The sequence below is a fragment of the Canis lupus genome, chromosome 27 (genome assembly GCF_011100685.1).
Source record: "Canis lupus familiaris isolate Mischka breed German Shepherd chromosome 27, alternate assembly UU_Cfam_GSD_1.0, whole genome shotgun sequence".
NCBI lineage: Eukaryota > Metazoa > Chordata > Mammalia > Carnivora > Canidae > Canis > Canis lupus.
The window spans coordinates 34,759,490-34,773,111 of NC_049248.1; the positions used below are offsets into that span (position 1 = coordinate 34,759,490).

The window sequence follows — 13,622 nt, forward strand, 5'->3', positions numbered from 1 at the left end:
ACAAAAGACCCTGAACAGCCAAAGGAATGTTGAGAAATAAAGCAAAGCTGGAGGCATCACGATTCCAGACTCCAAAGCTGGAGGCATCACAATTCCAGACTCCATCACGATTCCAGACTCCAGGGTCCAAAAGACCCTGAACAGCCAAAGGAATGTTGAGAAATAAAGCAAAGCTGGAGGCATCACAATTTTCTGTACTACAAAACTGTAATCATCAAGACAGTATGGTACTGGCACAAAAAAAAAAGACACATAGATCAATGGAACAGAATAGAGAACCCAGAAATGGACCCTCACTCTATGGTCAACTAATCTTCAACACAGTAGGAAAGAATATTCAATGGAAAAAAGACAGTCTCTTCAATAAATGGTGCTGGGAAAACTGGACAGCCACATGTAAGAAGAATGAAACTGGACCACTTTCTTGCACCATACACAAAAATAAATTCAAAATGGATCAAAGATCTAAATGTGAGCTAGGAATCCATCAAAATCCTAGAGGAAAACAGAGGAGAACTCTCAGACCTCAGCTGCAGCAACTTCCTGCTAGGCATTGTCTCCAGGGGCAAGGGAAACAAAAGCAAAAATGAACCACTGGGACTTCATCAGGATTGAAAAAGCATTCTGCACAACAAAGGAAATAATCAGCAAAACTAAAAGACAACCTATGGAATGGGAGAAGATATTCACAAATGATATTATCAGATAAAAGGCTCATATCCAAAATCTATAAAGAACTTATCAAACCCAACATGCAAAAAACAGATAATCCAGTCAACATATGGGCAGAGACATAAACAGATATTTCTCCAAAGAAGACATACAAATGGCTAACAGATAGATGAAAAAATGTTCAATATCACTCATCAAGGAAATACAAATCAAAACCACAATGAGATACCACCTCACACCTGTCAAATGGCTATAATTAACTCAGGAAACAAGGTGTTGGCAAGGATGTGAAGAAAAGGGAACCCTCTTACCCTGTTGGTGGGAATGCAAACTGGTGCAGCCCCTCTGGAAAACAGTATGGAGGTTCCTCAAAGTTAAAAGTAGAATTACCTATAACCCAGTAACTGCACTACTAGGTATTCACCCAAAGGATTCAAAGGGGCACATGTACTCCAATGTTTGTAACAGCAATGTCCACAATATCCAAAGCTATTGGCTATGTGTGTGTGTGTACTCACACATGTGCATATATGATGGAATATTACTCCTGCCATTTGCAACACGGTGGATGGAACTAAAGGGTATTATGCTAAGCAAAATAAGTCAGTCAAATACCATATGATTTCACTTATAGGAGAAATTTAAGAAAAAGATGAACACAGGGGAAGGAAAAGAAACATAAAATAAAAACAGAGTGGGAGGAAAACCATAAGAGACTCTCAACTATAAGGAATAAACTGAAGGTTTCTGGAGGGGAGGGTGGGTGAGGAGGTAACTGCATGATGGGCATGAAGGAGGGCACCTAATATAATGAGCACTGGGTGTTATATGCAACTGATAAATCACTAAATTCTACCTCAGAAACTAATAATACACAGTATGTTACCTTTTAATTTAAGTTTAAAAAAAAATTTTTTTTAAAGAAAAGGGGTGGGACGCCTGGGTGACTCAGTGGTTTGGTGCCTGCCTTTAGCCCAGGACATGATCCTGGAGTCCCAGGATCAAGTCCCATGTGGGGCTCCCTGCATGGAGCCTGCTTCTCTCTCTGCCTAGATCTCTGCCTCTCTGTGTGTGTCTCGTGAATAAATAAATAAAATATTTTTTTAAAAAAAAGAGGCATTACACATAAAAGTTCAGATTATAGAAAATGTTTTTAAAGTAGAGAAATGGTCAAGGGGGATAAACAAATAGTCATTCACAAAGGAGGAAACAGAAATGGCCAAAAAGTAAATGAAAATATAATTTTCCACACTGGTAGTATAGTCAAGAAAGTATAAGTTAAAATATGAGATATTTTCAGCCATATAACTATATGCTCATATTACTACATACAAACAATAAAACCAAATCATTCATTCTCAGTTATTTCATACACACATTAAAAATGTGATAGTCTATGTACTGACATAAAGATCAGTTATATATTTACTAAGTAAAAAAAGCAAATGGAAGATGTATTAAAAGGACTTTATATGGAAGTGCTTATGTACATGTATATCTGTTTCAAAATATATTTTTAATGGGTCTGAAAAATATATAGCAAAATTTATAACATTATATGAGCAAAGAAACGAAACTGGGAAGCATGGTATGCAAGGGGAGGCTTTTCTTTTTATTCTACATACAATTCTACATACAAATTTTTATGAGCCTGGTTTTGTTTTGCAATTTAAAACATTTTTTAAGTTTATTTAAGTAATCTCTACACTCAACATGGGGCTCAAACTCACAACCCCAAGATCAAGAGCCACATGTTCCCCTGACTGAGCCAGCCAGGTACCCCTTGTTTTATAATTTTTAAAAAGAAAAATGTAGTTCTAATTTACTAATCTTAGCAAAATGTACATATATTAAAATCTGTTAATTTCAAACAAAATAAAATAAAATCAGTTTATTTCATTTTAGAAAACAAATATTTATTATCAGTCTAGCTTATACATAAATATAAATGGCTATTTGTAGCATGTTCCAACAATGCTAGAAACTGGGAACTCATCAATTCCCAAAGATTAGTTAACAGCACTATCTCTGAAAAGTTCGATATCTGTTAGTGAGATGCTCATGGATACTGTTCTTATAAATTATAAAAGTCCTCCACCACATACATTTTGCAAATATATAAAAATAACCATCATGTCTACTTCATGGACATGGAAATGTTCTCTTTTCCAATACCTTTTAATAATGCACTAATGGGGCAGCCTGGGTGGCTCAGTGGTTTAGCGCCGCCTTCAGCCCAGGGCCTGATCCTGGAGACCCAGGATAGAGTCCTACATCGGGCTCCCTGTGTGGAGCCTGCTTCTCTCTCTTCCTGTGTCTCTGCTTCTCTCTCTCTCTCATGAATAAATATATAAAATCTTTAAAAAAAAATAACATACTATGGTCTAGTTTCTAAAACTTTCATCTATCCTCTGCCAGTAATTATCTATTAAGTTGCTATTTATGTCATACCCCATTCTAAATATTCCCAATACAAAGTTGTACAAAATATACACCCTGCCCTCGGCAGGTGGAGAAAACAGACAAAACTTACTTTACAAAGTAATATATGGCAGGATGTGAACAGGGTGCAGTAAATATACAAGAAAAAGATTCTCAAGATACCTTATTTAGGGTGTCTGGCTGGTTTAATCAGTAGAGCATGTGACTCTTGATCTCAGGGTTGTGGGTTTGAGTCCACGTTTAGTGTAGAGATAACTTAAAAAGTAATAAAAACTTAAAAAAAAATTAAAGACGCCTTATTTATAGTCTTTGGTTTCCCCTAATAAATAGAAACGGTTAAGAAATAACCTAATAGGGATTCAATACTGCAAATACAATCGTAACAAAATACAAAGCAATAGTTTAACCACTACTATAGGATTATCTACCAAGCATAATGAGAAACAACAAAAAAGTAGAATTTTTACAATTTTGGTTTTATATATATATATATATATATTTCAGATTTTATATATATATGTGTGTATATATATATATATATACACATATATATATAAAATACATCAGGATGGAAATGAACTGTCATGAATGGTAGAGACTGGGTGACAACAAAGCAAATTAAGAATTTAAAATATGGCCATTCTCTTAAATGGGTAGTCTTACAGCTTTTTATGAAATAGGAACCATGGGGCAACATTCACAGATGTGTAGGAAGCAGTTTAGAAAGTTACTATACGTAATCAGTTATACCACTAGAGCCAGAAACTTGCATTAGTAGGAAAAAAAACAAGGCAATGTTTGCTATAGTCTGGAAAACAATCAGGAAAAACAAAAACATACATATGAAAAAAGGAATCAAAACTAAATTTCATAAAAACATTTCAGTAATCATAAATATAGTAATATTTGAAAACAAAGCAAATCTGTGTTGTTCCCACTGGGCAAGGACAGGATTGTTTGGAATACAGGGATAGTAGGTGTGAAGTAAACGGCACCTCTGAATTAATGTATAACCATGCCTCTCACAGTCTTCTTCATTAAATCTATCATGCACAGATGAAAACAGAAGTTTGAAAAGTTTAGAAATGATTTCATCTCTCATATCTAGGTTTCTAGTTGATTTAAGGAACATGCCATGACCAAAAAAAGTAAAAAAGTTACTTTTGAAACTGTTGAAGTATTTAAGAATGACTTTTTAAGAGTGACATTTAAATAATAAAAGATAGTCATAGATTTGAACGAGAGTTGTAATTTTGAAATGTTTAAAAAACAATATAGTGTTACTATTGTTATTTAGTGTTACTAAATTATCTCTAAGGTTCTCTGCAACAGTAAACTTCTCATAATTCTATGAATTTCGAATGAAGAGATACTGAGAAGTAACATTATTCCTTAGCAAGTAATCTTACAGCACCATCTTCTGGTATAATATTACTGTGCATAGACTAACAAACAGAAAAGGAAGAATTCATGGTATTATGCCTGTTTTATTTAGTAGAACTTTATGGTACATGAAATTTTAAACCTCAAGTTATATTAACAAATTGGATAGTTAAAGAAATGCTTACTGTTAAGCAAGAGCACAGATTACACTAACCTCATTAATGCATTCAACTGTAGGAGACAAAATTAAAGTTAAATCAAGATTTCAAAAAGGTTCAGAATATGAGAAGGCTAAAAAAAAAAAAACAAAAAACAAAAAACTAGGTTTACTAGATCTACAGAAAGTAAGAATGATGAGTACAAACAATCCTAAGACAAATGTCAATGCGTGGGCATGGCTGCAAATAGTAGTGTGGCCTACCCCAAAGATAAGCCAAGGAAACAACTCTAAATGAGGTCAAGATTTAAATGAGACACACAAAAAGAATAAATAATGGTGTAAAGTCTGGTCTACCAGAAGCCATAAGAAAAATATCTGACAAATATGTATCCATATATACACACAAACATGTATTCTCATATCATAGAAGATGTAATATCCCTTAATGTTCAATATGGCCCTAACTAGATGTAAAGGGATAAACAGCAAGTCTATGTAAGTGTTTCAGAAATCACTGTTTTTAGCTAATATTTAAGTGCTTACTATGTGTCATGCGCTGCATGAAGCACTTTATATTTTATATTTTAATTCCAGTATAATATTATACCATACAATGTTGTATTAGTTTCAAGTATTCAATATAGTGATTCAACAATTCTATACATTACCCAGTGCTCATCATGGGAAGTGTACTTTTTAATACCCATCACCTATTTCACCCATCCCTCCACCCACCACCCCTCCGATAACCATCAGTTTGTTCTCTATAGTTAAGAGTGTTTCTTGGTTTCTTTTTTCTTTGTTCATTTGTTTCTTAAATTCCAGAAATATGCAAATATATAAAAATAACTGGGTTCCCGGTTATTTCACTTAGAAATAAGTGAAATCATATAGTATTTGTCTTTCTCTGACTTATTTCACTTAGCATTATACTCTCTAGATCCACCCGTGTTATTGCAAATGACAAGGTTCCATTCCTTTTTATGACTAATATTTCACTGTGTGTATACGTGTACACATACACACCATGTCTTCTTTATCCATTCATTGGGGGAACTTCATCCTGTTTTCCATAGTGGCTGCACCAGTATGCATTCCCACCAACACTATATAAGGATTCCTTTTTCTCCATTCTTACCAACACTTATTTTTTGTGTTGTTGATTTTAGCCATTCAGACAGGTATGAAGTGGTATCTTTGTTGCTTAGATTTGCATTTCCCTGACAATGAGTGATGTTGAACATCTTTTCATGTGTCTGTTGGCCATCTGAATATCTACTTTGGAACAATGTCCATGTTTTCTGCCCATATTTTTTAATTGAATTGTTTTTTAGATGTTGAGTTGCATAAGTATATATTTTGGATACTAACTATCGTATATGTCATTGGCAAGTATCTTCTTCCATTCAGTAGGTTGTCTTTTAGTTTTGTTGATGGTTTCCTTTGCTGCGCAGGTTTTTATTTTGATATAGTCTCAAGAGTTTATTTCTGCTTTTGTTTTCCTTGCCTCAGGAGACTTATCTAGAAAAATGCTGTTACAGCTGATGTCAGAGAAATTACTGCTTGTGCTCTCCTCTAGGATTTTTATGGTTTCAGGTCTCACATTTAGGTCTTTAATCCATTTTGAGTTTATTTTTGTGTATGGTATGAGAAAGTGGTCCAGTTTTCCCAGCATCATTTGTTGAAAAGATGTACTAAGTAAGTATTTTAAACAGATCTCCTTTAAACTGACAACCTATGTAAGTCCATTCATCATCTATTTTTCAGTTGAGAGAACTGACATTTAAAGTTAAGTGGCTAGTGGTTAAATAAATGCACAGGTGGAAAGGTTAAACATAAAGACAGTTTGACTCTAGTGTCTACAAACTACAATGAAACAAAACTCATCAACATAAAATTGGTAAACAATACAGCATACTCCTGCATTCAGAATGCACACAGAATCTAAACAGCCTGATTCTTCCATTGACCCACAATTTGCGAGATAAGAAACATGAAAGAATTTTTTTTTGAAAGATTTTATTTATTTATTTGAGAGAGGGAGAGAAAGAGAACCCAAGTGGGAGAGAGAGGCAGAGGAAAAGGGAAAAGCCGGCTCCTCCCTGAGCAGGGAACCCAACACAGGGCTGGCTGGATCCCAGGTCCATGAAATCATGACCAGAGATGAAGGCAGACACTTAACTGACTAAGCCACCCAGGCGCACCAGGAATTTAAGCTAATTCCCAATAGCTTCAAACAGCTCACATTTATGTGTTAGCCACTGTTCTAATTCAATCCTTATAAAAGTCCTATGATACAGGTCATGTTATCTACCATCCTCATCTCACAGATGAGAAAACGAAAGCCCAGAGATATTCAAAACTTAGTAAGTCACAGAGTCTTAAACCAGGCCAACAGGTCCAGAGAGTCTTAAGCTTTTCACATCTCTGTGTTCCCCCAGGATGTTCTACAGTCGCACAACTACACAATGACAACTAATACCTAGAATAACAATCTAGAAAGATGATGCTCACTACTTTGTACATTGTACTTCATTATAATGACATCTGGCTTGATCTACCATAATGCTCCAATAAGCAGAATATTAAAAACATACTTTTCCTCAATTATTCTAAGTGGAAAAATTCTAAATAGACTAATCTAGTTCTTACCAAAACAAAGCTAAATTGAGAACCAAACAATTTGTGGAAGGAAAATAGAGAAACGTTAACCAACTACCTGTATCAGTGACTTACCTTGAAATACTTCCTTCTCATTCTAGTCATGTTCATCAACATAACTCCAGAGTTTACTCCAGTTTTTCCATAATATGGATGTCTTGCAAAACGATTATACCATCCTATTCGAGGCTCTTCATGTTCTGGTGCCATTGCAGCAATTTGTGTGGAATTAAATTTCTTTAGTAAAGACCAAATATCATCGACAGGCCGTAAAAAAAGGATATCAGTGTCGACATACAATAATGAGTCAACTTCTTTCAGGATTAACTATGAGAAGAAATATTTGAAACATCCATTATAATTCTAATTTAGTTGTAAAAGAAATCCTATGAGATAAGCTAATTTACATTAGTTTTTTTAAGTAATTTTTCTTAAATCTTTTTTTACAAGGGTATTATACAGAGATATTACGCTAATCTTTGTATTAACTTTCAAAGAACAAAAGGTATAAAAACAAATCAGAACAAAAACCTAAACACTAACAACTAGAAATATTAAAAAAAAAAAAAAAAGCAATGTCCTTAAAGATTAGAGGAAATGTTTTTCAAATGGAAAATAACATTAACTTAGCTGAATTTATATCCTGAATCTTAATTTCCTAAAACAAATACAGAAATAAACCAATACAAAGATCTTCTGAATTTATTCCTTTGGCCTGTGACACTAACAGCTGGCACCTCTCTAACACTTTGGTATCCACTAGTAAACACAGGCAAAATTGGAACCCAGACCACCTTGCTCTGGAGTCCAGTTTTACTTCCATGCTTACTGTCTCCAACAAATCAAAGTAAATGTGCACACACTTAGCAAGGGTGAAGACAAGACAACATCTTGAAAGATGGACTGGCTATGTTATTACTTTCTGAGAGAGATTAAATGTGTCCTCTGTAAGGGTTTTTTGAGGAAAACTGTTTATTTCTGCCTTACCCACGAAATTTAGACCCCCAACTCCTGCAAATTTAAGTTTACTGCATGTATCACAACTCAATTATTAGATTAACCTAAATCTTTTCAGTTAAGAATATAAAGAGAAGAGTTTGATCCTTGTTCTACTCCTTTTCAAAGATGTTGCCTCCTCCTTCTGCTAAGGTTAAGTCATCACCTTAATGAGCAGCTACAAGGCTGCAATCACCCCATTCCTCCCACCATGTGGGAAAAAATGTGATGGTTTGACTGCAGAGCCTGAGTAGGGAAGATTCACTTGTTCAAAGACTCTGATTATAGGCTATGTATGAGTATGTCTTTATGTCTCTCTCTCTTTGGGGAGCAGAAGAGTGAGGGAAATTCTTATTTATCAACATGCTGTTTCTGTACCATGAAACAATGTGTGTTTATAGATTATTACATCATTAGCAGACTTGGAAAATACTGTTCACTCTCAGGAGCCCTGGTCAACTGGAGATCAGACAAAAGGTTAAGTAATAACTATGTCAGTATTTTTTCTATGGTTCCTTTTGGAGGAGGAAGGAATTGGTAGAACTTACATTAGTTGTTTTCATCAATCTATTTCAAAGGAAGAGAAGCTCAGTAAAAAAATTATCATGTAGAAAAATATAACACCCATTTACTTAAATCTGGCTAAAAAGATGCGGAAGTAACAGTGAAATATGAGGACAATTTGGCAGGTTCAAGTATTCATTTTAGTGTTTCAAATTCCATTTAGGAATTTAGCCAGATTACATCACTAAATGATCTGGAAAATTTCATATCACAACACCAACAATTAAACTTGTTAATAATGCAGAACAAAATGGAAGAGAAATGGTTGTAACCTTAGGCTTCTAGCATCACGTATTGTTTTTTCAGCAACATATTTGTTTATTAAATGTCATACTGTATTTGTTTAATCCGTGCCTCCCACATCAGACAATAAACTCTATGAAAAAAAGGAAAACTGTCTGTTCATTTATTCCTATATATCCAGAACCTCAGTACAGATTCTCAGCAGAAAATAAGCACTCAATTTATTAATTAAATGAAATGTGATACTATAATGATTCAACATAAAAATTTTGTTTTAGGGGATCCCTGGGTGGCTCAGCGGTTTAGCGCCTGCCTTTGGCCCAGGGCATGATCCTGGAGTCCTGGGATCGAGTCCGACGTCGGGCTCCCAGCATGGAGCCTGCTTCTCCCTCTGCCTGTGTCTCTGCCTCTCTCTATGTCTATCATAAATAAATAAGTAAATCTTTAAAAAAAATTTTTTTTGTTTTAAATTTATAAAGTCTAGGGATGCCTATGTAGCTCAGTGGTTCAGCATCTGCCTTTGGCTCAGGGTGTGATCCCAGGTCCTGGGATTGAGTCCCACATTAGTCTCCCCATGGGGAAGCCTGCTTCTCCCTCTGCCTACGTCTCTGCTTCTCTCTCTCTCTGTGTCTCTCATGAATAAATAAAATCTTTAAAAAAATTTTTTTTTAACTTACAAAGTCTGCATAAAATATCTAAAAGTTCTCAGGCTTTTTTTTCTACCTTAATCCCTTATTTGCGTGCCCCTTACAATAGAAGCAGAGACTGAGAAAGATCCTAGGATCTAAATTTTTTATTCATGGCAACAAAGAAACTGGTTAAGCAGACTCAGTGATCAAAATTACAACTTTAAGTCTTACTGATGACCTGGATTCAGTAAATTATATTTTTTAAAAAAGATTTTATTTATTTATTCATGACAGACACACAGAGAGAGGCAGAGACATAGGCAGAGAGAGAGGCTGGTTCCCCGTGCAGAGCCTGATGCTGGATTCCATCTTAGGACCCCGGGATCACGACCTGAGCCAAAGGCAGATGCTCAACCACTGAGCCACTCAGGCACCCCAAGTAAATTATATTCGTAATATGCTAAGAATGGCCTTATTCCACTTAAGAATAACAAGTAACTAAAGTTTCTTCTCCCATAATTCATACACTTTCCACAAACTTGTGAGCTTCTTATATTTAGTATTTCTACTACTATAACTTTTATAAACATTATAGTCATCTTAACAATTACTGTGAATTTTAAAACTGTGGATGAAATCAACTCAAAATAAAGAGGTAATCTTGCTTCTGAATATTTTTAGATTTAAAAAAAATGATCAGGTTTATCACCAGAGAACCCTACCAAAAAACAGCTCCACTGAATAAATGGTTCCCATTTCCCTTTGAGTTCACATGTTTAAATTTGTGTCTGTGTTAAAATATAATCTGGAAAGGGTAATGTGGCTTGGAATAAGACAGAAATGGCTGTTTAATGATACAATCTACTTCACTTCCAAATTATAAATACAATGAGCCAGGAGAAGGTGATACTACCACTGTATTTCTGCTAGCAACAGGCCTGGCTTCAGTTAAGATCTGATGACCTCAATTCCTTCTCAGAAATAAAACCATTTACAGCACCTGAATAAATTAAAACGTAAGATATAGTATTTCAACAGAAATTACTTACATTTTTCATTTTTAACAGATGTTTTCTTTGTAGCTTTTATTTGTTCTACTGGAAGTATTTTCCTAATGTTCAAAGGGAAAATCTACATGCGTGTTTATTTAACTCATTTATATGTAACTCTTCATTAACTCGTGTGTAAAAGCAAAATTAGAAAATAAAAAACCACTAGAGAAAAAACTTACTGGCAAGAATAATCTCTGGGAAGCACACGGTTTAAAGAGCTTTTTCCACTCCAATGCATTCTCACTTGGAAAAGTTATTGGGTATAATGAATAATTAAATGTCTGTAGAAATGACCAGCTATCAAGCTAAGAAAAAAAATAAATAAATAGTTTAGATTGTTCTTTCAATTGTCTCTGTAAATTCATAAACAGATTATTTTAAAAAGCTAAAAATTAAAATATATATTATGCTGTACACAGTTAAAGTCAGATTCTTCTTTCCCACCATTTGTTCTCATTCAAAATCTTAAAATCATAGTAATATTCTAGCAAAACTCCACAATAGGGATCAGAGGCACAATGAAAGTAAACCACCACAAAATCAGAAAGCCGAAAGCCTCACAAGTCGTTCATCAACCTCATGTTTACCTGATGTATAAATCCTATCAATTCCTAAACAAATTAAACTCAGAAAAATTAACTAATTTTATTACCAAAGTATGTATAATAGAAAATATAATATAAAATATAATAGAAAATGTTTACACTCAAAATCAGACCTACTGAAAATATTCGTCTAGGGCAGCCCAGGTGGCTTAGCGGTTTGGCGCCGCCTTCAGCCCAGGGCCTGATCCTGAAGACCCTGGATCAAGTCCCACATCGGGCTCCCTGCATGGAGCCTGCATGGAGCCTGTTTCTCCCTCTGCCTGCATCTCTGCCTCTCACTCTCTCTCTCTCTGTGTCTCTCATGAATAAATAAATAAAATCTTTTTAAAAAATTGTCTATCTATATAGTTTTAATATGCATGGATATTATTTCTGATAATAAAATACTCCGATAAACATATATCAATGTCAAATTTTGAAAAACTCATTACAAAAAGCAAAAAGATCTGAAAATCTATAATGAACATGTTTACTTTTCATGCATTTCAAGACACTAAATTCAAATTCAGTTTAAGTATTACCCATCAACAGAATTGTTGATTCAAGTTTCCTAGCGAGCATTCACAGTATATAAGAGGATGGGGCACTTGAGTGGCTCAGTTAAGTGTCTGACTTTTTTTTTCATAAAGAATTTTTATTTATTTGAGAGAGAGAGAGAGCACAGAGCTAGTGAGAACACAAATGGTGGGGAGGGGAAGAAGGAGAAGCAGGCTCCCCGCTGCACAGGGATCCTGACGTGGGGCTTAGTCCCATGACCTGGGATCATGACCTGAGTGAGCTGAAGGCAGATGCTTAATCGACTGAGCCACCCAGGTGCCCCAGGTGTCAGATTCTTAATTTTGACTCAGGTCATGATCTCAAAGTCATGAGATCAAGCCCCACATGGAGCTCTGAGCTGAGCACAGAGCTTGCTTTAGAGTCTATCTCTCTTCCTTTGCCCTTCATCAGTTTGCAATGGCTAAATAATTAAATAGTTAAAAAACAAATAAAAAATTATTTTTTAATTAAAAAAACAATATACAAAAAAAAAAACAATATACAGGGGAAGAAAAACTAAGTTGTCTATGTAATAGGTTGAAGATGCTCTCTTCTTAAATTATGACTCGGTTTAAGTAATTTTTAAAAACATTAATGCCTCCCAACATAGTTTAAGGGAATACTTTTAACTCCAACATTCTGCTTTGATGTCTCTGTTGACTACTTTGAAGCACTAGCATTTTATTTTCCCTGCACAACATATATCACTTAAAGATACTTTGAATATCAACTTCTAAAGAGACATTTTTTCCTAAACATTCTAATATTTAGTCATTTTTTTGCAGTAAAAGCACATTCTACTAGTATTTGATACTTCATCAAAAGCAAAACCAAACATTCTCAGAACTGACTGTAATAGTTAAAAACTAAGTTTAAAAATACAGTATACATTGAGGCAACTTGGGTGGTTCAGTCAGTTGGGCATGTGACTCTTGGTTTTCAGCTCAGATCATTATCTCACGGGTTTTGAGGCCCTCATAAAGCTCTGCACTCAGTGGGGAGTCTGCTTGAGGATTCTTTCCCTCTGCCCCTCCCTCTCAAATAAATACATAGATAAATCTTTTTAAAAAGTACAGTATATATTACACAAGCAGTCAGATTTGAACACAACACTGAGGTTGCATTTAATACGAAACAATAAATTTATTTTTTTATTACACTTCCAAAGATTTCCACAGTTCATAGCAATCTGTTGCTATTTTCTAAACTGTTAAGACAGTTAAACTGTTTAGAAAGTTAATTCCTCAATTAATATTTTAGAAAACAATCCAAAGAGGTCAAGATCACAAAAGCACATATCAAAAATACAGACATAGAGGCACCTGGCTGGCTCAGTAGAGCATGCAACTCTTTATCTCATAGTTTAAGTTTGAGCCCCATGTTGGGTGTAGAGATTACTGAAAAATAAAACCTTTAAAAAAAATACAGACAGCAGAAATATTTTAAAACAGTAAGTAAGGCTTTATATCGCTTACAAAGATTTTGTTAGAAAACTAAAAGACTTGAAATTATAAGTAGTATTTTTCACTCAATATTTTGAACCACTTTAACTTGAGAAAATATCAAATACATGTTTTTCTACATAATTAGACCAAACATAAAAACCAAATCAGTTTGAAAACTTAATTTAGTGTACACAGAGATATAAACAGAAATAGTGGGGAGGGGAGTAATCATG

General features: G+C 34.6%; 1 protein-coding gene across 3 annotated transcripts in view; it reads right to left on the bottom strand.

Annotated features, from left to right (window-relative positions):
- The window catches only part of GXYLT1 (glucoside xylosyltransferase 1), a 50,789-nt gene that overhangs the window by 15,608 nt on the left and 21,559 nt on the right, over positions 1-13,622 (bottom strand). For all 3 annotated transcript variants that reach the window (XM_038577326.1, XM_038577325.1, XM_038577327.1), the window contains 2 exons: positions 10,982-11,107; positions 7,394-7,645 (listed from right to left, as the gene is read on the bottom strand). In XM_038577326.1, the coding sequence (XP_038433254.1) occupies positions 7,394-7,645; positions 10,982-11,107 (378 nt within the window). The remainder of the gene's footprint in view (positions 1-7,393; positions 7,646-10,981; positions 11,108-13,622) is intronic.